The following is a 20,798-nucleotide window of genomic DNA, read 5'->3' on the forward strand; positions in this document are numbered from 1 at the left end:
TGTCTATGCATGTATAAATGTGTGTGTATGTGGGTGTGCACATATGTGTGCATGTATTCCTGTCTCTGCACATGTATATGTGTGCATGCCTGTATGTGCCATGTGTGCCTGTATCTACCATGTGTGCTTGAGCGCTGTGCACACATGGGAGTGCAAGGCTCTGTGTGCGCAGGGTGTGTACACGTGGGTGTGCACAAGCAGGTTTGCCTGTGCACACACATGCAGGCTGGTGTGCACATATCTGTACATGTGCATGTGTGTGCATGTCCATGCCTCTGTGTCTGTATGTCCTCACCTGTGCAGGTCCATGTCTCTGTCTATATGCATGTGTGTGTCTGTCCCTGCACCCACAGTGGCACACATGTCCATGTGTCCACCCGTACACACACACTGGCACACGTGTGCATCTGTACAACCCCACACCACTATGTGTGTCCGTCTGTCCACGGGAGGTTCCATTTAAATTTGAGAAGAAACTTGTTCCTGGTGAGGGTGGCAGAGCCTGGCCCAGGCTGCCCAGGGAGGCTGTGGAGTCTCCTTCTCTGCAGACATTCAAACCCGCCTGGACACCTTCCTGTGGAACCTCAGCTGGGTGTTCCTGCTCCATGGGGGGATTGCACTGGATGAGCTTTCCAGGGCCCTTCCAACCCCTCACATTCTGTGATTCTGTCCGCTCGCAGCGCTGCGCAGACTCCAACCGGCAGGGGGCGCCGCTCGCCGCCCGTCACTCCGCCCCCGCCGGGGCCGCCGCGGCGGCGGGTCCTGCTCGCTCGGTAGTGTCCGCCCCACGGGCCGGGAGCGCCGTGGGCGGCGGGGAGCGCAGGGCAGCGCGGGCGGGGACGCCGCTCCGGAGGTGCCGCGGTGCCCGGGGTGGTGCAGCGGGTGCCGGGGCGGGGCGGGGCACCCCCGACCTCAGTGCCGGCCCCGCCTCCTCAGCGCCGGCCCCGCCCCCTCAGTGCCGGCCCCGCCTCCTCAGTGCCGGCCCCGCTCCCCCAGTGCCGGTCCCGCCCCCTCAGTGCTGGCCCCGCCCCCTCAGTTCTGGCCCCGCCCCCTCAGTGCCGGTCCCGCCTCCCCAGTGCCGGTCCCGCCGCTCGGTGCTGGCTCTGCTCCCGCCGCGCCGCTCGGTGCCGGTCCCGTCGCCGCCATGCGCAGCCGGAGCAACTCGGGCGTGCGGCTGGACGGGTACGCGCGGCTGGTGCAGCAGACGATCCTCCGGCACCAGGTGCGGGGGGGCTGGAACCCGCCTCGCCGCGGGCCCCGGAGCGCCCGCCGGCTCCTGGGCTGGGGAACCGCCAGGCCGGGTCAGGCGGTGTTAACTGGGAAAGGGGCCGCGGCCCCTCGGTTGTCCCTGCGCAGGACGCGGTGACGGGCCTGCTCCCCGCCAGCGCCGACCACCGCGATGCGTGGGTCCGGGACAACGTGTACAGCATCCTGGCCGTGTGGGGGCTGGGCCTGGCCTACCGCAAGAACGCGGACCGGGACGAGGACAAGGCCAAGGCCTACGAGCTGGAGCAGGTAGGAGGGAGCGGGCGGGACAGCGGGCACGGGCTGGCAGTCCCAGCCTGGCCGGTGGTACCAGGGAGCCGCTGCCACCTCCCGGCTGGTTTACTTGTGGCACGGCCTAGCTCTGGGGCCAAAAGGGCAGCCGTGCACTGAGGGCAGGGACAGGGCTGTCCCCGGCCAGAGGTGGCAATAGGGAGACAGGGCAGAGCCAGAGAGCTGCAGCTGGAGCCCAGCCCAAGGGTCCAGCTCTCTGGTTTGGGGGTGACCTGGGGACACAGCCCTTCTTGCAGGGGCTGGGGAGCTGTGCCCTGCAGCCATGCCCTCGCTCCCCCTGCACAGCACAGCAGCTCGGCCTTGCTGGCAGGTCAAGAGATCTTGCTTTGCTCTGCTGTCGCCTGGGGAGCAGGGGCCATGGAAATGTGAGCAAGGTCTCCGGTTACAGACGCCAGTGCCCTGCAAAGGTCAGCGGCCAGCTGATCCTGAGTCAGGGCTTCTTCTGGCTGCGTGGGGATTCATGAGGCTGTTTTCCTTGTTCCTGCAGAGCGTGGTGAAGCTGATGCGGGGACTGCTCCAGTGCATGATGAGACAGGTAGGGGCTGGGGAGCGCCCCTGAGAGCTGAGCGGTCTCCTTGCAGCCCAGCTCTGCTACAAAGACTGTCAGTCCCAGCTGTGCTGGCTCTCCCCTGGCGAGCGGAGGGAAGGCCTCCTTCTAGCAAGTCTTGAAACATGCTCTGACTTGGCATCTGTCCGTGGTGGAATGGAAGTCCCGGTACTGTGGGCTGGTGGCCAGTGGAGCCTTTGCCAGCTGCTCTCTGGCTGATGCTGAGACTCTGCAGCTCTTTTCCCTGAGAGCATTTGGGGTGACCCTTTCTCTCCACATAGTGCCACTATGACTGTGGGCCCTCCAAGGCTGCACTCGCTGCCTTGGTGCGTGAAGGGGCTCAGCCCGGAGGTTGTAGGATTTCTGCCCTGCTCCACATGCTGGGTTGATGGCACGGGGCAGCCCTTGGCTCTGGGGCTACCAGACATTTCTGGAAACAGCATTTGAACCCCTGCATCTCTTTGTCCTTCTTAAGGTGGACAAGGTGGAGGCGTTCAAGTACAGTCAGAGCACCAAGGACTGCCTGCATGCCAAGTACAACACCCACACCTGTGCCACCGTGGTGGGGGACCACGAGTGGGGCCACCTCCAGATGGATGCCACCTCCCTCTACCTGCTCATGCTGGCACAAATGACGGCCTCAGGTGACGCTGTTGGGGATGCCATTTCACCTGGGAGCCTGCTGATCTCCAGGGCCCTCCGTGTTGTCGGTTTGAGTGCAGCTTCCTGGGTGCCAAACTACTGTGGTGGCCTCCCTGGCTTCATGGTTTTCTTACGCTCACAGCACCCATGGTCTATTTGGGCCCCTCAATGTCCATTTCTCTAAGAGCCCCTGTTTGCCTGAAACCCCAGAGCTGCCACAGGGGGGTGGGGACAGGAGCCAGCCAGGACGTGGCTCCCGAGGGAGGGTCTGCAGTGAAGAGGAGCGATCCAGCCTGAGTTACTGCAGCCCCTTCCTAGAGATGGTTGCCTGAGGGCTTGGAGCAACTAATGTGAATTCTTCCCCCTGCTTCAGGCCTCCACATAATTCACAGCCTGGATGAAGTCAACTTTATCCAGAACCTCGTGTTCTACATTGAAGCAGCCTACAAAACTGCGGTGGGTAGCCCATGCTGGGGAAGGGGGGTGTGCCCCAGGGGTGCGGGTGGTGGGCTGGTGTCTGGGGGCAGCTGTGGGTCCCTCCTGAGCCTCGGTGGGCAGAGTCCCATGGGTCCTCCTGGGAGCACCACTGATGGGTGGGATTCAGAGGCTTGCTGGCTGTGCTGTGACCGCTGCCTGCTCCAACGTGTCACTGCCTCTGCGCAGGACTTCGGGATATGGGAGCGTGGGGACAAGACAAACCAGGGCATTACCGAATTGAATGCGAGCTCTGTCGGCATGGCCAAGGTGAGCTGGGGGGAGGTGCTGAGTGGGTGCTGGAGAGCAGCAGTGGCACTTCACTGCTTTTTTTACAGGAAAAGTTGGGCATCTTGAACTACTGAGGCTCAATGCCTCATGCACTGTTGCACCCCTGGGAAGGAAGACCTTTCTCCTTGCGTGCTGGGATACAACTTTGACCCTCTTGCCTTGGTTTTGCCTAAACTGGGAGTGAGAAATTAATTGGGGTGTGTGGCAGAAATGTCCATGGTCCTGTTGATTTCTGGCTGCCTGTGGCTTTGGAGATGTGGTCACACTCTGACCAGTGGTTGTCTGCAGCCACAGCGGGATTTAAATTTGCTTAGATTTGGGCAGTGCATTACACAGAGGGGCTGGCATGAGGTGGGAGCTCTTACAGACGAGCAGCACGGTAGAGGAGTCGCTGCTTTGGGTCTCGCCCTGCTTGCAGGCTGCCCTGGAGGCACTGGATGAGCTGGATCTCTTTGGAGCAAAGGGAGGCCCACAGTCGGTGATACGGGTGCTGTCAGACGAGGTGCAGCACTGCCAGGTGAGACCCGCATGGGCTTTACGCCACTGCAGGATTAACCGTCATCTGCTGGGGTTGTGGTGTGACTGATGCCCAGCAACCTAAACCCCTCCTCATTCCCCTGCACCCAGTCCATCCTCCACTCGATGCTGCCCAGGGCCTCCTCGTCCAAGGAGGTGGATGCTAGCGTGCTCTCTGTCATCTCCTACCCAGCGTTTGCTGTGGAGGACAGCGAGCTGGTGGAAATCACGAAGCAAGAGATCATCACGAAGCTGCAGGTGGGTGGCTTTGCCCTTGTTTTGCCCTTCCTGGGAGCCAGCTGCCCTGTTGTAGCCCTTTTTTCCCCAAAAACGTGCTCAGGGAGGGGTGCTGCTATGTCCTCTCCCAGTCTGTGACTTGTGGCAGGGCTGTGCAGAGAACCAGTCCAGCGCACTGTGGCCCTAGGCTATGATTGTATTGCCTGAGCACTAGGTGACCAAGTGAAGGGGTGTCTGGCTGGAGGAGACCCCCCGTGCATCTGTACTGAAGGTACAAGGCATCTCATGCTGCGCTTCCTGCTCAGCACCTCTTTCCTCCTCTTCCAGGGGCGCTATGGCTGCTGTCGCTTCCTCCGGGATGGATACAGGACCCCCAAAGAGGTGAGAGTCTTCAGCCCTGACAGAACTTGAGTACCGAGCAACAGCTGCCCTGGGTTGTGCTTGCAGACCCCCCAGCAGCAGCACAAAGGCGGTGGGAAGATGAGAGCCCTGAGTAGCCGCGGGCAATGTTATGTGTCTTGGCAAGGCTTCCCAAAGTGCCAGAGCCTGCTGCAGAGGTGGCACATCCCACCCATGCCCACAGCAGATGGGCAGAGCTAGGCTCTGCCTGCATCTTGGGACCTGGTAGCGTTGTGTATCTCCTGGGCTGGGGGAGACGGGGCCACTGCCCCGTGTGGGAGCCAAGGTGGGCTCTCCTCAGCTCTCCCAGGTTTGCACAAGCCCACAGCGAGGGCCAGAGGCCTGAGAAGGTGACCGTACAGTGCTTGTCTGTGACAGCCAGGGCTCTGCCACATCACTGGAGATCACAAAGCAGCTTCTGCTTCTCCCAGCACAGCAGGCAGCTCGTGTACTGCCACACTTGGCTCTCAGCGGAGCGAGCAGAGGCTTTCCTCTGCTGCTTTGGGGAGGGAAACCAGGAACATTTTATAAGCAACAGTCGCATTTGATAATGCAGAACCAGGAAACTGTACTTGGAGGCTCTTAAATTGTCACTGACTTTTGAGCCCATAAGTTGGTGAGGCTCCCTTGAGAGCCCATCAGCTTAGTGCTTCTAAGTGCTTCTCCTCTGCTGTTCCTCTTCAGACCTGACCATAATAGGCAGTGTGTGTGGCTGCATCTCTAGAGCCAGAGAAGAGCAGCAGCATCTCCAGCTTCCCAGCGCTCACGAGCTTTGCCAGCATGCAGAGCTGTGGGTTATTTCTGGGGAGCAGGGAAGCACGGGAAGGGCAGCGCTGCCTGCAGAAGCACTGCAGCTGGCTGCAGTCTAGTGGGAATCTGGAAGCTTGTGGCTGGTGTGCAGGCACTATAGAAAACATCTGGTCTCTCTGTCCTTGCTGTCACCTCTGCTTGGCACTCTGCTAAGGCCAGCTCTCTTCCTTCTCTGTAGCAAACAGTTAAAGCACTTGGCAGGGCGGTGGAGCACAGGTCCCTCGGGGCACTGCACCCCTCACATCTGGCATGGGAGGATTCAGTCTTGAGCACCTCCCTGTGTCAGGTGGGATCCTGCTCTCTGTCCCTGTGTCACCAGCCCAACCCCTGTGCCTGAGCCAGCATGGTGATGCTGGAGGAGGCAGGTGCTGAGGGGCTGGGGCAGAGCAGGCGAGGCAAAGGGGGTGCAGGTGTCCCCAATGCAGTGAAGGGGATGTTGTGATGTTGTACAAGGGTCTGGGGTGCTCTCCTGGGGCTTCCTTTGCCCAGGAAGGGTGAGTCCCTCTGATGTCAGTGCAGGGGCCTTGGAAGGGGACACAGCCTGGAGGTGAAGCTGCTTTTTGGCTCTCAGACGCAGAGGAGGACTGGGAGGGCATTTGGGGCTGGGGCCTCAGGGGAGTAGGAGCCCTGTCTGTCCAAGGGGATCCTGCCACCCACCACCTTGCTGTCGTGCCCTCCCTGCAGGACCCTAGCCGCTCCTACTACGAACCTGCGGAGCTGAAGCTGTTCGAGAACATAGAGTGCGAGTGGCCTCTCTTCTGGGCGTACCTGATCATCGACGGAGTTTTCAGTGGAAACATGGAGCAGGCAAGGGAGGCAGGACCTGCCGGGCTGGTGGAAAGAAGTTCCTGGCAAGGGAGGTGTGTGGGGAAAGGGTGCTGGGAGCCACGACCGGGGACAGATCCCCTTTCCTCTCTCCTCAGGTGGAGGAGTACCGGGAAGCCCTTGAGGGGATTCTCATCAAGGGGAAGAATGGGATGCGCCTGATGCCAGAGCTGTACAGTGTCCCACCCGATAAGGTGAGCCGTACTGAGCTACAGTGGGAGCGGGAATGTGTCGTTACCAGATAGTGAGCTTTTAACTGCTTATTAACCCAAATTGGTAGTAAAGCAGCATATGTAGGGCATGGAAACCTCATGTAAAAACAGTGTGTCTTGGAGCTGTTTTAAAACCACATTGGATAAATAAACTACCTTTTTTCCACAAAGCGTTTCTTGCCCCCTTATACAAGGGTGCTTTGCTGCCAGTCTGCTGGCCTGGAGTCAGAGTCTTCTCTCTCAGGACACGTGGACATGGGCTGTGCTGAGCTCCCGTTCAGTGGTGGGGGTGTTTGCGTGGGCCTAGACTGAGTGCAGCGGCCTCCTGGTGTTCAGGGGGTACAGGACTGGTGCTCTCCCTGCCAGCATTGAGAGCATCACCCCGCTGCTCCTGGGGTGTCCGTCGTTCCCATGGGTGGCCCATGTTGGGAACCCAGACACAGCCTGAGCAGCTGCTTTGTTGTCTGACGCAGGTGCCTGGGGGCAATCACGAGAAGAGGGGAAGAATGTAGCCAAGGATGTTTTGGACCCTCTGTAGCAAATGCTTTCAGAGGCTCTTGTTTTAAGCCTTGAACTGCTGGACTTTAAAATGCAATGATGATGCTTCCCTCAGTATTTGGTGTCTGTGGATCCCCCCCTGACCTCCTGACTTGTCTTCCAGGTGGATGAGGAGTACAGGAACCCCCACACTGTGGACAGGATACCCATGGGCAAGCTGCCGCTCATGTGGGGACAGTCCCTCTACATCCTGGGCTGCCTGATGGCTGAGGTAAGCTCACCCCTGGTGCTGGAGAGGGCTGTGGGTCCAGGCACTGAGCTTTGAAAGGGCAAATGCTGCCACCCTGAGCCACCTACTATAGGGAAGGTGTCACCTCCATCTCCCAAGACCTCTTAAAGGAGGGTTTTCCATAGGCATCACCCATTCTACCCTGCTCATGAAATGTTTGTCTCCTCACGCCTCTTTTTCCTCAGGGGTTTCTAGCTCCCGGTGAAATAGATCCCCTCAACCGCCGGTTTGCGACTGTCCCCAAGCCCGATGTGGTGGTCCAAGGTGAGGGAAAGGGACGGGTCCCAAATCCTGTGGCTGGCAGGCCTGGTACTCTGCCTGTGCAGGATTCACAGGGGTGGCTCTGGGGTGGCTCTGTTGGCTGGGTGGCTGCCGGTTCAGCCAGATCTCAGCCCTGGCAAGGTGGGTATAAGATGGGGTGCAAGTCCTTCCACTCCACCCTGTGTTGCCCCAGGGAAATGTCTCCTGCTACAAGCTCCTCTGCAGAGAGGTTGAGAACTGTCCTGTCCTCCTGCTGCTCAGCAGAGAAGGCTTGGGTGTAGAGTCTTAGAAGGAGCAAGGTAGACCTCTGGAGTGGGACCTGGTTCTCAAAGGACCCCGGACAGCTGCCTCTACGTGATGTGGCACCTTGAATGTGTCCCCAAAGGCCAGGGGCAGTGCTGTTGCACCTTTGTGCCCATGCCACACTGAGCCTGTCATCTCTCCCCAGTGTGCATCCTGGCAGAGACGGAGGGGATCAAGGCTGTCCTGAGGAAGGAGGGCATTGACGTGGAGACTGTGGCGGATGTCTACCCCATCAGAGTGCAGCCTGCTCGCATCCTTAGCCACATCTATGCCCGGCTGGGTGAGTTGGGCTCCTTGCTCTTGCAGCAAAGGGGCTGCAGAAGGGTCTGTCCCATCTCCTGGCACTTTTGCTCATAGATTCTCATGTCCTGCCCTGCTCCTCTCTGCCTGGCTGACAAGAGCTCTGCCCCCCATTCCTGGGCCTGGTAAAGCTGCTCCTGCCCACAGGGAGCTGTGTGGCTGGCAGTGCTGTTCACGGTGACTCTGAAAGGGATAAAGCTTTTGGAATCACAGTTTCACAGTCACCCCAGGGACAGGCACAGGCTCTGATCTATATAGATGGACCCCGTGTGGGCAGGAGCCAGCTTCTGTTCCTGTACCGAGATCTCAATGGAGGATGCAAGCCAGAGCCCAGAGGAGGGTCTCCTGGCAGGCTCTGGCTGAGAGAGCCCATAGCTCAGGCTGGACAGGTGTTGTTGGAGGGTTGGCAGGGCTGAGTGTGAGGGGAGGTTGTGCTCCAGAGCTCTGCACACTCATTCCCTGATGCTGCAGCCCCTTGGACATGGGGCTTGTTGTGCAGGAGCTGGAGACGCAGCCTGGGCCACAGGAGAAACCTGATCCACCACAAGCTGCACACACACGCTAATTTAAGCCACCAAAAGGCCAAGTGTGACATGGGCAAAGGGGGCAGGGGAGCAGCCTGGCAGCTGCCAGGCCTGACATGACCGAGCGGGGATGCTGCTTCTGCACTGTTCTGGGAGTAATCCAGGAGCAACGGCAACTCTGATAGAGCTGTGAGCTTTGAGGGGCCAGTCCTCTGCAAGGGGAAACCTGCCACAGCTTCTGACATCCCCAGAGAGGGAGTGGTGGCATGTCATGGAGGTCGGGATGGGCTGTATGTCCCTGTTTCAGCAAGAGTCCCTGGGGAGGGCCTGACTGTCTCTAGCCCCCTGAACATGGCTGGGGAGCAGAATAGAACTGTCCCTTAGAGCTGTGCCAGCTCGACACAGGGTCCTGGGGTACCCCAACCACAAACCAGCCTTCTCCTGCAGGCTGGTAGCACAGGGGCCTGTCTCTGCTGCTGCACCCCCTTTTGTGGGGAGGCTTGCACTGAAACCTCCTCCTCCTGCCCTCCTAGGCCGCAACAAGCAGATGAGCCTGACGGGACGGCCCTACCGGCACATGGGCGTCCTTGGGACCTCCAAGCTCTACAACATCAGGAAGAACATCTTTACCTTTACCCCGCAGGTGGGTGGCATTGCACAGGCTCATTCCAAGCTGTCAGGTGATCGGGAACTGGGCAGGAGGTTTCTCCACTCACTGAGTGCTTGAGTGGTTCTCTGAACAGCCTGGGAGGATGGAGCAGCCTCAGCTCCACGATGTGAAACAGCGGAGTGGGTCCTGGCTGTGTGTGTGCTGGGAGGAGATGGTGTCAGCTTCTGATGGTCAGTGTTGGGTGAAAATCTCTGCTCACTCTGACAAGAGCACCAGAAGGAGGTTGATGGTCGGACAGGGATCCATCTGTCCCTTGTGTGCAGCATGGTGTGGGGACAAGCAGGGCTGCGAGCCTGGCACTGCGGGAAGCGTGATTTGCTTGGGACAGGCATGGACCGGCTGTGTGGGGCCTGGGTGCCACTGCTGCTGCTTAGCTGTGCTGTTAACCTCTGTAGCTGTTGGTGGCCAGTAGCTGCTCTGGGGTTTGAGGGTCCCTTTCTAGACTGTACTGGCACCTACCAGGTAAGGTGGGATGAGCTACCGGTGCAAAGGAGCATCTCTCCTGGGCACCTGTAGGAAGACAGAGGTGGCACCAAAGTGACTTAGTGGCTGGGGTAAGGGCTGCTCATGTCTCCTGCTGTCCTCACAGTTCATAGACCAGCAGCAGTTCTACCTGGCTCTCGACAACAAGATGATTGTGGAGATGCTGAGGACAGACCTCTCCTACCTCTGCAGCCGCTGGAGGATGACGGGGCAGCCAACCATCACCTTCCCCATCTCCCACACCATGCTTGGTATGGATGCTCTAGCCTCGCAGGGCGTTTGGCTAGAGCAGCCCTGGGAATTGGGCTCTGTGGGAGGAAGGGGATGGGCAGATGTCTCGGTAATGGGGACACGGTGGGCTGGAACAGTCAGTAGCTTCCTGTAAAGCTCAAAAGAGCCACACTGAGCTGGCAGCTGTCCTGGCAGCGCGCAGGGCTGCCTGCCAAGCACAAGTGCCGGCAACTCAGGGGAGGTTTGCTGGCACAGGGGTATTTGGTCTCCGGGCAGCTGGGCTTGTTGGGAGGCCTTTTGGGAGCAAGACCAAAAAAAAGTAATTCCCCTGTGAAAGTGTTCTTGGGGCTCTTCCTGCATCTTAATTCTTCACTAAGACTGCCTTCTAAAGGCTTTCCTACACAACAGGGAGGGGAAAACAGCAACCCAGAAGGAGCAAAGAGCTTTGCAATGACGCAGAGCAAACTGGCTTATCTGGAGCAATTCACAGCTTTCCTGTGAGCCTGGTGCAGGGAAGGGGCTCTGTTCTGCTTTCTGGCCTTTTTGACTCTCCTCATGTACTTGAAGTGCCTTCAGTGTCTTGAGTGTCTTTGCTATGGAGCCTTCTGCCCCCAGCAGCATTGCTCCCTCCACTGCCCCGTGTGAGAGCCAGGGACAGGGCAGGGGCTGGTTGGGTGCTGCTGGCTGGTACTGTCGGCTTCAGCTCAAGATGAAATCCCAGGAGCCTGGAGTGCACCTTCGCCTGGCTTTCCTGGAATCCAACCTGGACAGTCCTGAATTTCCCTTTTTGGGTGGTGCTTTTTGTGCCACAGCCTGGCCGTACACTCCAAAGCAAGAGTCTGGCCGATGCTGTGTGCTTTGTGTGCTGTGTTACCCTCTTTGAGCGAGAGAGCCTGACGGCCTGTGTCTTTGTCCCCAACAGATGAAACCGGCAACAATGTGCACCCCACGGTGCTGGCGACACTGCGAAAGCTGCAGGACGGGTACTTCGGTGGCGCAAGGTGAGCACAGCTTCCTGGGGTGCAGGAGGGGAGCGGGCTGGTGGCCCCCAGGAGCCTGCTTGTGAGGGTACCTGCTGAGCCTGAGCATCAGCTGCTGGGGAACAAGCTGTGGAGGATACATTGGGCTGTGCTAGGCTGTGAGTGCGACCCAGGGCTACTATCCCAACAGAGGAGATGCAAGAGAGGACATATGTCTTTCTTCCATTAAACCCATGGCTGCAGGATCCCTCTAATAGCTTTTGGACAGCCCTTCCATGCAGGAGGAGTTGCAGGCAGCTAAAGCAGGCTCTGGGGCTTGTGTTCATTCCTGGGCGAGTGTGTCTCCCCCTGCCAAAGGGCCTGCCCTGGGTCCAAGGAGGCAAAGCCAAGGGTATTGCCTTCACCTTCTTTCTGTGTGACCTCCCCTCCTCTCGCCCAGGATCCAGACGGGTAAGTTGTCGGAGTTCCTGACAACGTCGTGCCGAACGCACCTCAGCTTTATGGACCCTGGGCCAGAGGGTAAGGTCTTTGCCAAGAGTTACGAGCTCAGCATTGGCAGCTTTGAGGAGCTAAACGCCGAGGAGTGGCTGCATGGCTTGCAGATAGCAGAGGATGGTAAGGGGGAACAGGCCAGTCGCTGCTGTGGCGTGGCAGATGCCACACTCACCCGTAAACCTGTAACACCCAACCTCCCTGCCAGCATCTACTACCGTGTTCTTTATATACTTGGGCTTTCACCGTGTTTTCGTTTCCATCTGACTCTCCATCAATTAATCTTATCATGGTGGTGTTCATGGTGACACCAGTGGGGTGGGACTGGGTGAATTGATACAGCTGTTGTACCGCCTCGCTGGAGGGGTTTCCCAGCCAGCCAGGGCTGAGGCTGATGGACACAGCATGGAGGATGCTCTGGAACAAGCCGTTCTGACTTCCGTAGGGTGTTGCATGGGGAAGAGACGAAGGCTCTGCAATGTGTCTCCACTCAGGAGATTTAGCCGAGCATCTTTGTTGCACAAGTGATGGTGCAGAAAGTGATGTCTCAGTGCCTGAGATGATGGGGAAGAGACACCATGTCCCTGAGCAATCTGAGTGTTGTTTTTCCAAAGCCTTTACCCTCCCTGGGCAGAGCTGCCCCAGTGGGTGCCAAATTGTGGCCCTGCTGCTGTGGATAGGGTGCCTTGAGAGGGCCTTGGCCCATCAGAGCATGATGGACCCACCTTGTCCTGAGACCACGGTGGGGTGCACGTTGTGCTCCCCTTGCAGGCAGGCCTGTGTTTGTCCTCCTGCGTGACTTAGTGCTGGTCATCTTCCCAGCCTTCCCGTCAGTCTGCTCTGCCTCTGCTGCTCCTGTAGCCAGTGTTTGCACGGCTGCGACTCTGAATACTTATTTCTCTTGCCCCCCTCGTGCTTTGCCTGTGGTTTCCTTGCAGGCTGCGCCCAGGCTTCTCCAAGGTGTGTGCTTCCTCCCGGCCCCAACGGGAGACAGGGCCTGCCTGGCCTCTGCAGCAGCTAGAAGATGCTCGATTTTAAGTTTTTCCTGTGGTCAGACGCTGCAGCCAGGCAGGATGATATTCTCAAGCCTGATGTCTGGGGGACTCCTCCAGCCGAGCCTTCAGGCGCTGGCACGAGGTGTCCACACCAGGTGTGGACAGGGGATGCTGTGCTGTCAGCCCCGGATGCCGCCTGCAGCTCAGCTCCTGGGGCAGATGCACTGTGGAGCTTGGCTGCCAGCTGCAGGGCAGCGAGGCTCTGCCCTGGCCCACTACCTGCAAGTGCATTGACAGCTCTGCGAAGTATTGCATTGCCTTGCCATGAGGCATCTTCCCCCAGAGCATCTCGCACCCCGATGGGCAGGGTGTTATCTCCCAGCTGAGCGGAGATGAGGGCTCTGAGCAGCCTCCACCATGTCATAGTCAGGGATTAGTGGCTCTGGGGCGCTCCATGTGACACTGGGAGTAATGGGAGCTGCCGGAGGCTGGGCAAAGAGCAAGGCAGAAACTCCTCTAACTCATAATTAGAAAAAGTGGTAATTTCTAATTAGAAATAACTGTTGCAACACCCGCTCTGCCTCACCCTGGTGCTGGAGTCCTGCTTGGATGAGGCCCTTGGTGTGCTGGGGTGCTCCTAAGTGATCTCTCCTGCAACAGGCTGCCCCTGGCTGTGCCTCCTCTTGCCCAGAGGGACAAAGCGCAAGGGTTTCACCATGGGGTTTGAGCAGACCCACTGTCCTTGTGCAGGCATGGACAAGACACACGCCCCATCGTTTCCTTCATCCAGGTGGGACTCGGAGGGAGCCCCAGCTGGCGGGCAGTGTTGCAGGCAGCGGAGCAGTGCAGAAACAGGCATGCCACGGCTGCTGTGCTTTGTAAGCCTGGCTTCTGGCACTGTCCCCCTTGCTGCCAGCACTAGCCCCACGTTGTTGCTTTGTGCAGCCAGCAAAGCTTTGCCCATGTCAAGGCACAGCTGAGGAGCTCTCCAGGGCCTGGGGGTGCCCTGCCACAAAGCAGCTGATCCCCCCCCTTCTGCCTCCCCTTCCAGCGGACACATACGATGAGGTTGCTCAGTACTTGGACCACCTGCTGCAGCGCACGGTTCCGCAGTCGAACCTCCCTCCCACTGCCCAGCGGGGAGGGCTGAACCGCTTCCGAGCTGCTGTCCACACCACCCGCGACCTCATGTCCCTGGCATCCAAGGCCAAGGACCTTCACGTGCAGGGTGGGTAACACCAGCACCCTCAGCACCTTCGCTCAAGCCCAGGGGTGAGGCTGAGGTGCTTTGGGAGCTTTCCCAGCTGGGTGATGCTGGGGCCCCAGGGAAGTGTGTCGTGGGCTGCAAAGCAACCCAGTCTTTGCCTGGGCAAGTGCACAGTATGTCCATCGTGTCAGTCCTGGCCGTGAAGTATCTTGGAGTTGGTGCCTGTGCAGTCCTCAGTGCAACTGCTGCCCGATGAGTGTTGGCAGCTCACAGTGGCATTCCTCTAACCGGGTGGGCAGGGGCTGCTGGGGAGCAGAGTGTCAGATGGGAGGTGGTTTGGGGCACAGCAGTGATGGTTGGGGTTGAGAAGTGTCTGCACCAACCTTGGCTTTCTTTTAGATGTTGGGATGTACGTCCCCACCAAGATCTTCCAGGCATCCCAGCAGTCAGTCAAGCTGCTGAGTTCACCCGACCAGCAGGATGTGGATGGCAAGGTGAGCCCTGTCCCTCCGGGTCTGTCCGAGTAGTGCTGTCCTTTCAGCTGGAGCCAGAGGGTCCTTGTGGGGCTGCATGGGGAAGGCTTGGTGTTTGGCAAGGGCAATATCCACAGGTGAATGACCTTGCCTCCATAACCAGACTGCACTTGGTGTGGAGTGCTGATGGTGCTAACCAGGATCATGGGTCTCCCTTCCCCCAGAGCCACACGCTCCATGCAGAGATGAACCTGCCCCGTGATAAGGATGGCAACGTGGACTGCAAGGCACTGGTGGACCAGCTGCGCATCTGCCCCACACTGCAGGAGCAAGCAGACATCCTCTACATGCTCCACATCCTCAAGTACACTGAGCTCCAATCCCTGCTGGCTCACTGAGCAGAGAGAGCCAGCGCAGCCGTGCATGCATCCCAACCTGCAAACCTGGGGGCTGCCAGGGAGCTGCTGCAGGGCACGTTGCTGGCTGTAACCCCACATCTCCTTTACTGCAGGGGTCCCGACTGGCACACTGGGCTCGACAGCGAGCCTGGCCCCACCGTCAAGGAGCTCCTCACTGAGCTGTACGTGCGCGTGGGGAACACGCGCCAGTGGGCTCTGATCCGGTACATCTCTGGCATCCTCAAGAAGAAGGTGGAAGCTCTGGATGAGGTAACAACCTTGCAGCTGGCCTGTAGCAGGCTGAGTCTGTCAGGGAGGAGGAAGCAGAGCGGGCAGGCAAGCCCTGGCTGCATCAGCTCTGCCTCCCTCTGCCTTGTGCTGAGGCTCCCAAACCCTTAGCTGTTGGTGACGCTTAGGATGACCCTTTCTGCCCCCAGGCCTGCACTGCCCTCCTGTCTCACCAGAAGCACTTGACAGTGGGGCTGCCCCCGGAGCCGCGTGAGAAGACAATCTCTGCGTGCGTGTGGCACCTCTCCCTCCCCGTGGTAGCTGGGTTGGATGTGAGGCTGCTGCTCCAGAGTCTGTGGGCAGGAGCGGCTCTGGGTGGCTGTCCCCAGCCTGTGTCTCTCCTCTCTGGGCTGTCCAGACCAGGAGGAATGCAGGGCTCACTCTGCCGTCCCTCACCTGCTCTGCCATTCATTCCCTCCCCAGCCCGATTCCCTACGAGGAGCTCGTTCGCCTCATTGATGAAGCCAGCGAGAAGAACCTCAGCGTGTCCATCCTCACCCAGGTGAGGGGCCAGGGCGGCAGGAGACCCCACAGCTGGATGTCTGTCCTGGCAAGGAGCAGTGGGGTGATCTGCCTCTTCCCCTCCAGGAGATCATGGTTTACTTGGCCATGTACATACGGACAGATCCTGTACTCTTTGCTGAGATGTTCCGCATCCGCATAGGGCTCATCATCCAGGTGATGGCAACGGAGCTGGCGCACTCCCTGCACTGCTCGGGTATGTGCGGTGGGCACAGCACCATGGCTGGGGTGGGTGCTGCAGTGCTGGGGGCCTGTCATCCAGGAAAGAGAAAGGCTGCTAAAAATGGGCAGCTCAGCACCAGGATGAGACCCTGCATGAAGGGGTCTGCAGCCAGGACTGTTCTCAGGCAGCACAGGGGGGTGGTTTCACTGTGGTCTCTTGAGGCGTGTGTTGGGCTAACAGGGGGAAGAGTCCCTGTTGTGGGCAGCACCTGGAGTTGGCGTATGTCCTTGGAGGATGAGATCCTGTACCAGTGCTTCCCCTACTAACAGAATGGGGTGTTGGGTAAAAATGTCCCAGGAGGGCTGTGAAGCGGGGCACAACATCCCAACTCTGTTCTCTCCAGCTGGAGAAGCCACTGAGAACCTGATGAATCTCAGCCCCTCTGACATGAAGAGCCTGCTCTACCACATCATCTCTGGCAAGGAGTTCGGAGTGGAAAAAAGTGGTAAGACACTCAGCAGGGTTGCAAGAGCATCTGTGGGCAAAGCTGGGTCCTGGTGCAGAGCGTGGCCACCTCCAGGTGTTCCCACCTGTAGGGGACGTCCCTGTCCTCCCGCACATTCAGCGCAGTGGCTTCTGCACTGCAGTGGTCCAGCGAGAAGCTGTGCTCTTCAGCAGGGTGCTGCTGAGCTCATCTCCAGGAATCAAACACAAGTCCTGTGGCTATTGGGGCTTTGCTTAGTTTTGCCCTTGGCCTGGTCGGGCCTGAATTGAAGCAGTTCTGTGCTGTGCTCATGGACCTCTGATGCTGGCTGGGACAGAGAGCAAGGGTATGCAGAGGAACCAGTGTCTGAGCAGCGATGAGGGGCAGCCGTGCCCGCTCTAGACCTCTCTTCCCTTCTAGTGCGATCAGTCGGCTCGTCGGTCACCGCTGCCATCTCCATCTGTGAGGTGGGGGCTGTTGGGGCCACCAAACCTGAGCGTGCTGGCATCGTCAGGCTGAAAAGTGAGATCAAACAGGTGAGGGCAGGTGCTGCAGGCTGGGTGACAAGCAGCTACAGGACAGGCAGGATTGATGGGAGGGCAGGAGGGAACTCTTGGGTTTCAGAAAGCTTACAGTTGCTACCAGGAGCTCCTTTTGGCTCCAGTCCTGCCCTGGGGGGAGAACTGGGGTAAATCTGTTAGTGGGGTGGAGGTTGCTCTGGCGGTGCAGTGCCGGGGAGCACAGGGGTGCTTGAGAAGGTGCGTGGGTGGGGAGGACCATGCAGTGTCCCAGGCGTGGCTGGTGTCCTGGTGGGCCTCCTTCAGCAGCAGAAACTTCATCTCCTTCTTCTTTTACAGCAACTGGAAAAACGTAGGCAGTCTCTGACTGGGAATAAGGTGAAGCCATCCTGGTCCTTCTGCAGCCTCAGCTTTTACCCATCATGCCACATAGCAGGGCAGCTTTCCGAGCATGCATGAGCTTTCCTAAACAAACCCGCTGAGCAAGCTGCTGCAGCACTGAGCTGGCTTCCCCGCTCCGCACGCTCAGGGTTCCTCTGTTTGGGGCAGGGGAAGGGGGCTGGCTCCCTGGAAGGGATCAACGTGGCTGGAGATGCTTTAGGGCCCAGCACAGCTGGGGAGCTCCCTTGTGAGTGGGACCTGCCACGTTTGGGCTGGCGGGGTGGGTGTAGTGGCGTTACAGCCAGCCGGGAGCTGTGCTCCATAGCTGTTATGGCTGAACAGGTACCACGATACCTTCAAAAACATGCACAGCATGGTGGCATGACCAGCAGTGGCCCTGCGGGGCAGTTGGTGGATCCTGTCTGTAGCTTCCCCAGCTATTTCCTCTCAGGGGAAGAGGCTCCTGCCCAGCTACAAAGGACAAGGACCAATCCTGGTGCCTGGCACGTGCCCAGGAGGAGCCCTGAGCTCTAGGGTGTCCTCAAACAGACACGGCCTGCAGGGGCCAGGCTGATGCCGCAGGTTTATGGCCACCCTGCCACAGTGTGAAACCTGGCATCGCAGGGGGACCGTGTACGTGGTGAGGTGGGCTGTCTGTGGGTAGTGACATTGCTGCTGGTCCTCTGGTCTGCCCGATACTAAATCCCTGTGTGCGGCAGCAGCCAACAGAGCAGTAGCAGCCCCGCTCCTGTGTGCTGGCCAGCATGAGCCCACTGCTGCCGCAGCACCGGCACTTGGGGGCCCTGCAGCCACTCCATGCGCTGGTGTGGTCCTTCCCCTCTGATGCTGATGTGAGGCTTCCCACAGCTCGCCTCTTGAAACTACCTCTCCATCTCCAGCTGATTGCAGCCCCTGGAATAACTGCCCTGTGACCTGAGCTTGGTCCGTGCTGCCGCTGCTCGGCTTGCTGCTCTGGCTGCCCCGCTCTGGCACAGTCTTATATTTGCCTCTCCCTTTCTCCTTCAGCCTCTCAGTTTGCAGTCCACGGAGGCCGACCTGACGTCCTCTCTGGTAACGTGCATTTGTTGGCTGAACACACAGGATCTGTCCTGTTTGTGGCTGCAGAAAGGAGCTGTGCTGCAGGGGTGCTGCGGGGTGGGCTTTGCCACGGGCAGGTGGTGGCAGCTCTGCCCTGGGAACCAGGCTGGGCGAGCACAAACTCTTGGGCAGCAGTGGGTGGGCCACGCTCTTGTGGGGTATTTGATTTTACAGCAGTCTCTATCATCCTTGTTTTGTCTGCCCAGTCTGCTGGGCACTCAGAGCTGCTGGGCAAGGGCTCCTTTTCAAGCATGCTAGAAGGCCAGAGCAGTAAGGACAGCCGCCAGGGCCAGTGGCAGCGGAGACGGCGACTGGATGGGGCCCTCAACCGTGTCCCTATGGGCTTCTACCAGCAAGTGTGGAAGGTTCTGCAGAAGGTGAGCTGGACATCTGACTGGCTCCTCCACGCACGTGAGCCTGTGGTCCCAGGCACCAGCCTTGCCAGCGGGCACCCAGGGCTGGTCCCCAATGTTGTGTAGATACGTGCTTCATGGACAAGGCCTGCAGCTGGCCCTGGAAAGCTGGGGAAGACCTGGAGCTGCCTTGTAGGCGTGCAGGACCTACCTCATGCTGTGCCAAACCTTGCATAAGGGGGTTAGGTCTGCTCAGGTGCTTTATACGTCAGCCAGGCAGGGGCAAGGCTGGGGCCACAGCTGATGCAGCTCCAGGTACAGCTCATCCTCAGCACGGTAAGCCAGGGAGCAGAGCCCTGTGCTGTTCATGGGTGGGCTCCAGCTGGTGCCGAACCGGTGGGAAAGGAACAATGCTGTACAAAGAGTCAGGGGAGCACAGGCAGCACGTGCCAGTGCTCAAGTGGAAGCAAGTTGATGGGCTGGATATACCTTTCTTAGCACAGAACCATAACCGTGGCCTCTCCTTCTTGTTCTGCAGTGCCACGGCCTCTCTGTGGAGGGCTTTGTTCTTCCCTCTTCAACAACCAGAGAGGTAGGAGGTTTATGTGAAGGGGAAACAGGGCAGGTGGGTTGGTGTTGGGTGCTGGGTTGCCCTGGGTGAGTGCCCAGCATAGCTCAGGACTTGTGCTGGCGATATGGTGCATTTCTCTCTCCCTCTTCACAGATGACGCCAGGGGAAATGAAATTTGCTGTGCACGTGGAGTCGGTTCTGAACCGCGTGTCCCAGCCAGAGTACAGGCAGCTGCTGGTGGAGACCATCTTAGTGCTCACCATGCTGGTGGACATGGAGGTGCACACCATCGGCAACATCATAGCTGTGGAGAAGATCCTGCACATAGCAAATGACCTCTTCTATGAGGAGCAGGTAGGGGCCAGGGCTGCTGGCTGCGTTCCCCACAGCTGCGCAGGGTTCACCCACCTGGAGGGTCCTGCCTGTTGCACCTATTGTGTTCATAGGGTGCAGCGAAGATGTAGTGTCCCTCTGCCGCTCGCTATCGATGTGCAACAGAGGGTGTTTGGGGTGGAAGCTGGCGAGGGGGCTGTCCTTATTCCTAATTCTGCCTTTCTCCTTTCCTGTCCAAATCCCAGAAAGCTCTGGGCGCTGATGACCACATGCTGGAGAGGGATCCTGCCACGGGCATCTGCTGCCTGCTGTACGACAGCGCGCCGAGTGGCCGCTTCGGCACCATGACCTACCTGTCCAAGTCCGTGGCCATCTATGTGTACGACTTCCTGCCCGCCGACGGCTGCTCCATGCAGTAGCTCTTGCGGCTCCTCTCCTCAGGTTGCAGACACCGCAGGAGGATTGTTTCATACAGCTTTTAAAGGTGGACATTAGGCTAGTTTGCAGGCAGCCTGTGTGGCCATCTCTCCTCCCAGTCCTGGCCTGTGGTGGGCGCAGGGGTCTCCCACAGGAGGCAGGTGTGCTGAGCTGAGCTGGGCCTGCCCCGCAGCCTGTGGAGCGAAGGTTGGCAGGGAAAGGCTGAGCTTTCAAACCTGCTTGTGTTAAAGTGTCTGCCTGTGTGGCTCCTCCTTGGCTATCGCCCCTGGAGGGGCCTGTGTCTGAGGGAGACGGAAAGTCCCCTCGCCAGGTGTGTGTGCTCGGCCCTGCAGTGCCCCTGCCCAGCTCATGCTCTCCCTGCCTCCAGCAGATTTGAGGTTTTTAACCTGTTCTGTGCTGCTTTTTATTCCAAATCTGCGGGGTTTATACTAGTGTAGGCTGGAGCTCTTGCTCTTCCTGCTGCTGATGGAAAAGCTTTGTTAGAGGAAGAGGGGATGCTGCCTCAGGCTCTCTCCCAGCACACCCAAAATCAAAGCAGTCCCGTGCAGCCCATCATGCCCCTCTCAGGGGTCCAGTGTGTGTAGCTGGGGAGACTGGGGGAGCCAGGAACATCCCAAGGTGGTAACAGATCTCTGTTAGCACCAAGCTGTGAATACAGGGCTTCTGGCTGGCTGGGGGATGTCACCGGCAGCCGCTCCCTGCTGTCTCCTCTGCCCCTGGCAGTGTTGCTAACGGGCAAGTCAAAGAATCATTCGGGTTGGAAGAGACCCTTAAGATCATTGAGTCCAACCGTAATATTAACTCCAGCACTAAACCATGTCCCTGAGAACCTCGTCTCTGTGTCTGTCCAACCCCTCCAGGGATGGTGACTCCACCACTGCCCTGGGCAGCCTGTTCCAATGCCCCACAGCCCTTTGGGGAAGAAACTGTTTCCCAGATCCAACCTCAACCTCCTCTGGCGCAACTTGAGGCCGTTTCCTCTCATCCTAAAGTCACAGGTTCCCCAGTTCATACGTGCTCTGTGCAGCAACTCTG

At 58.8% G+C, this 20,798-nt stretch overlaps 1 protein-coding gene across 4 annotated transcripts; it reads left to right on the top strand.

Moving 5' to 3' along the window:
* Positions 1–1,056: 1,056 nt before the first annotated feature.
* PHKA1 (phosphorylase kinase regulatory subunit alpha 1) lies at positions 1,057–20,592 on the top strand. Of its 4 annotated transcripts, none has more exons than XM_065846416.2 (33): positions 1,057–1,222; positions 1,357–1,515; positions 2,045–2,092; positions 2,580–2,748; positions 3,120–3,202; positions 3,410–3,490; positions 3,930–4,028; positions 4,139–4,285; positions 4,592–4,645; positions 6,158–6,280; positions 6,397–6,492; positions 7,172–7,279; positions 7,483–7,561; positions 8,007–8,141; positions 9,219–9,328; positions 9,945–10,089; positions 10,992–11,070; positions 11,489–11,664; positions 13,588–13,764; positions 14,143–14,237; positions 14,441–14,580; positions 14,728–14,884; positions 15,052–15,131; positions 15,326–15,404; positions 15,491–15,620; positions 15,991–16,092; positions 16,492–16,607; positions 16,929–16,967; positions 17,997–18,041; positions 18,275–18,445; positions 18,960–19,013; positions 19,146–19,346; positions 19,571–20,592. In XM_065846416.2, exons 1-33 carry the CDS (start codon positions 1,145–1,147, stop codon positions 19,742–19,744), a joined length of 3,729 nt encoding a protein of 1,242 aa, XP_065702488.1. In that variant the 5' UTR covers positions 1,057–1,144; the 3' UTR covers positions 19,745–20,592. The 4 variants fall into 4 exon arrangements, with proteins under 4 accessions (XP_065702488.1, XP_065702491.1, XP_065702489.1 ...); XM_065846419.2 differs by having other exon boundaries at positions 11,489–11,568; XM_065846417.2 differs by lacking the exon at positions 16,929–16,967.
* Positions 20,593–20,798: the final 206 nt, after the last annotated feature.

Source organism: Patagioenas fasciata, chromosome 11 (assembly GCF_037038585.1).
Source record: "Patagioenas fasciata isolate bPatFas1 chromosome 11, bPatFas1.hap1, whole genome shotgun sequence".
Taxonomy (NCBI): Eukaryota; Metazoa; Chordata; class Aves; order Columbiformes; family Columbidae; genus Patagioenas; species Patagioenas fasciata.

What these genes read in the sequence shown, in the direction of transcription:
- PHKA1 (XM_065846416.2), top strand. Translation starts at nt 1,145, where the DNA reads ATGCGCAGCCGGAGCAACTCGGGCGTGCGGCTGGACGGGTACGCGCGG. An exon ending in AGACGATCCTCCGGCACCAG is followed by an intron (nt 1,223 to 1,356) that starts GTGCGGGGGGGC and finishes GTCCCTGCGCAG; the next exon opens with GACGCGGTGACGGGCCTGCT. An exon ending in AGATCATCACGAAGCTGCAG is followed by an intron (nt 4,286 to 4,591) that starts GTGGGTGGCTTT and finishes CTCCTCTTCCAG; the next exon opens with GGGCGCTATGGCTGCTGTCG.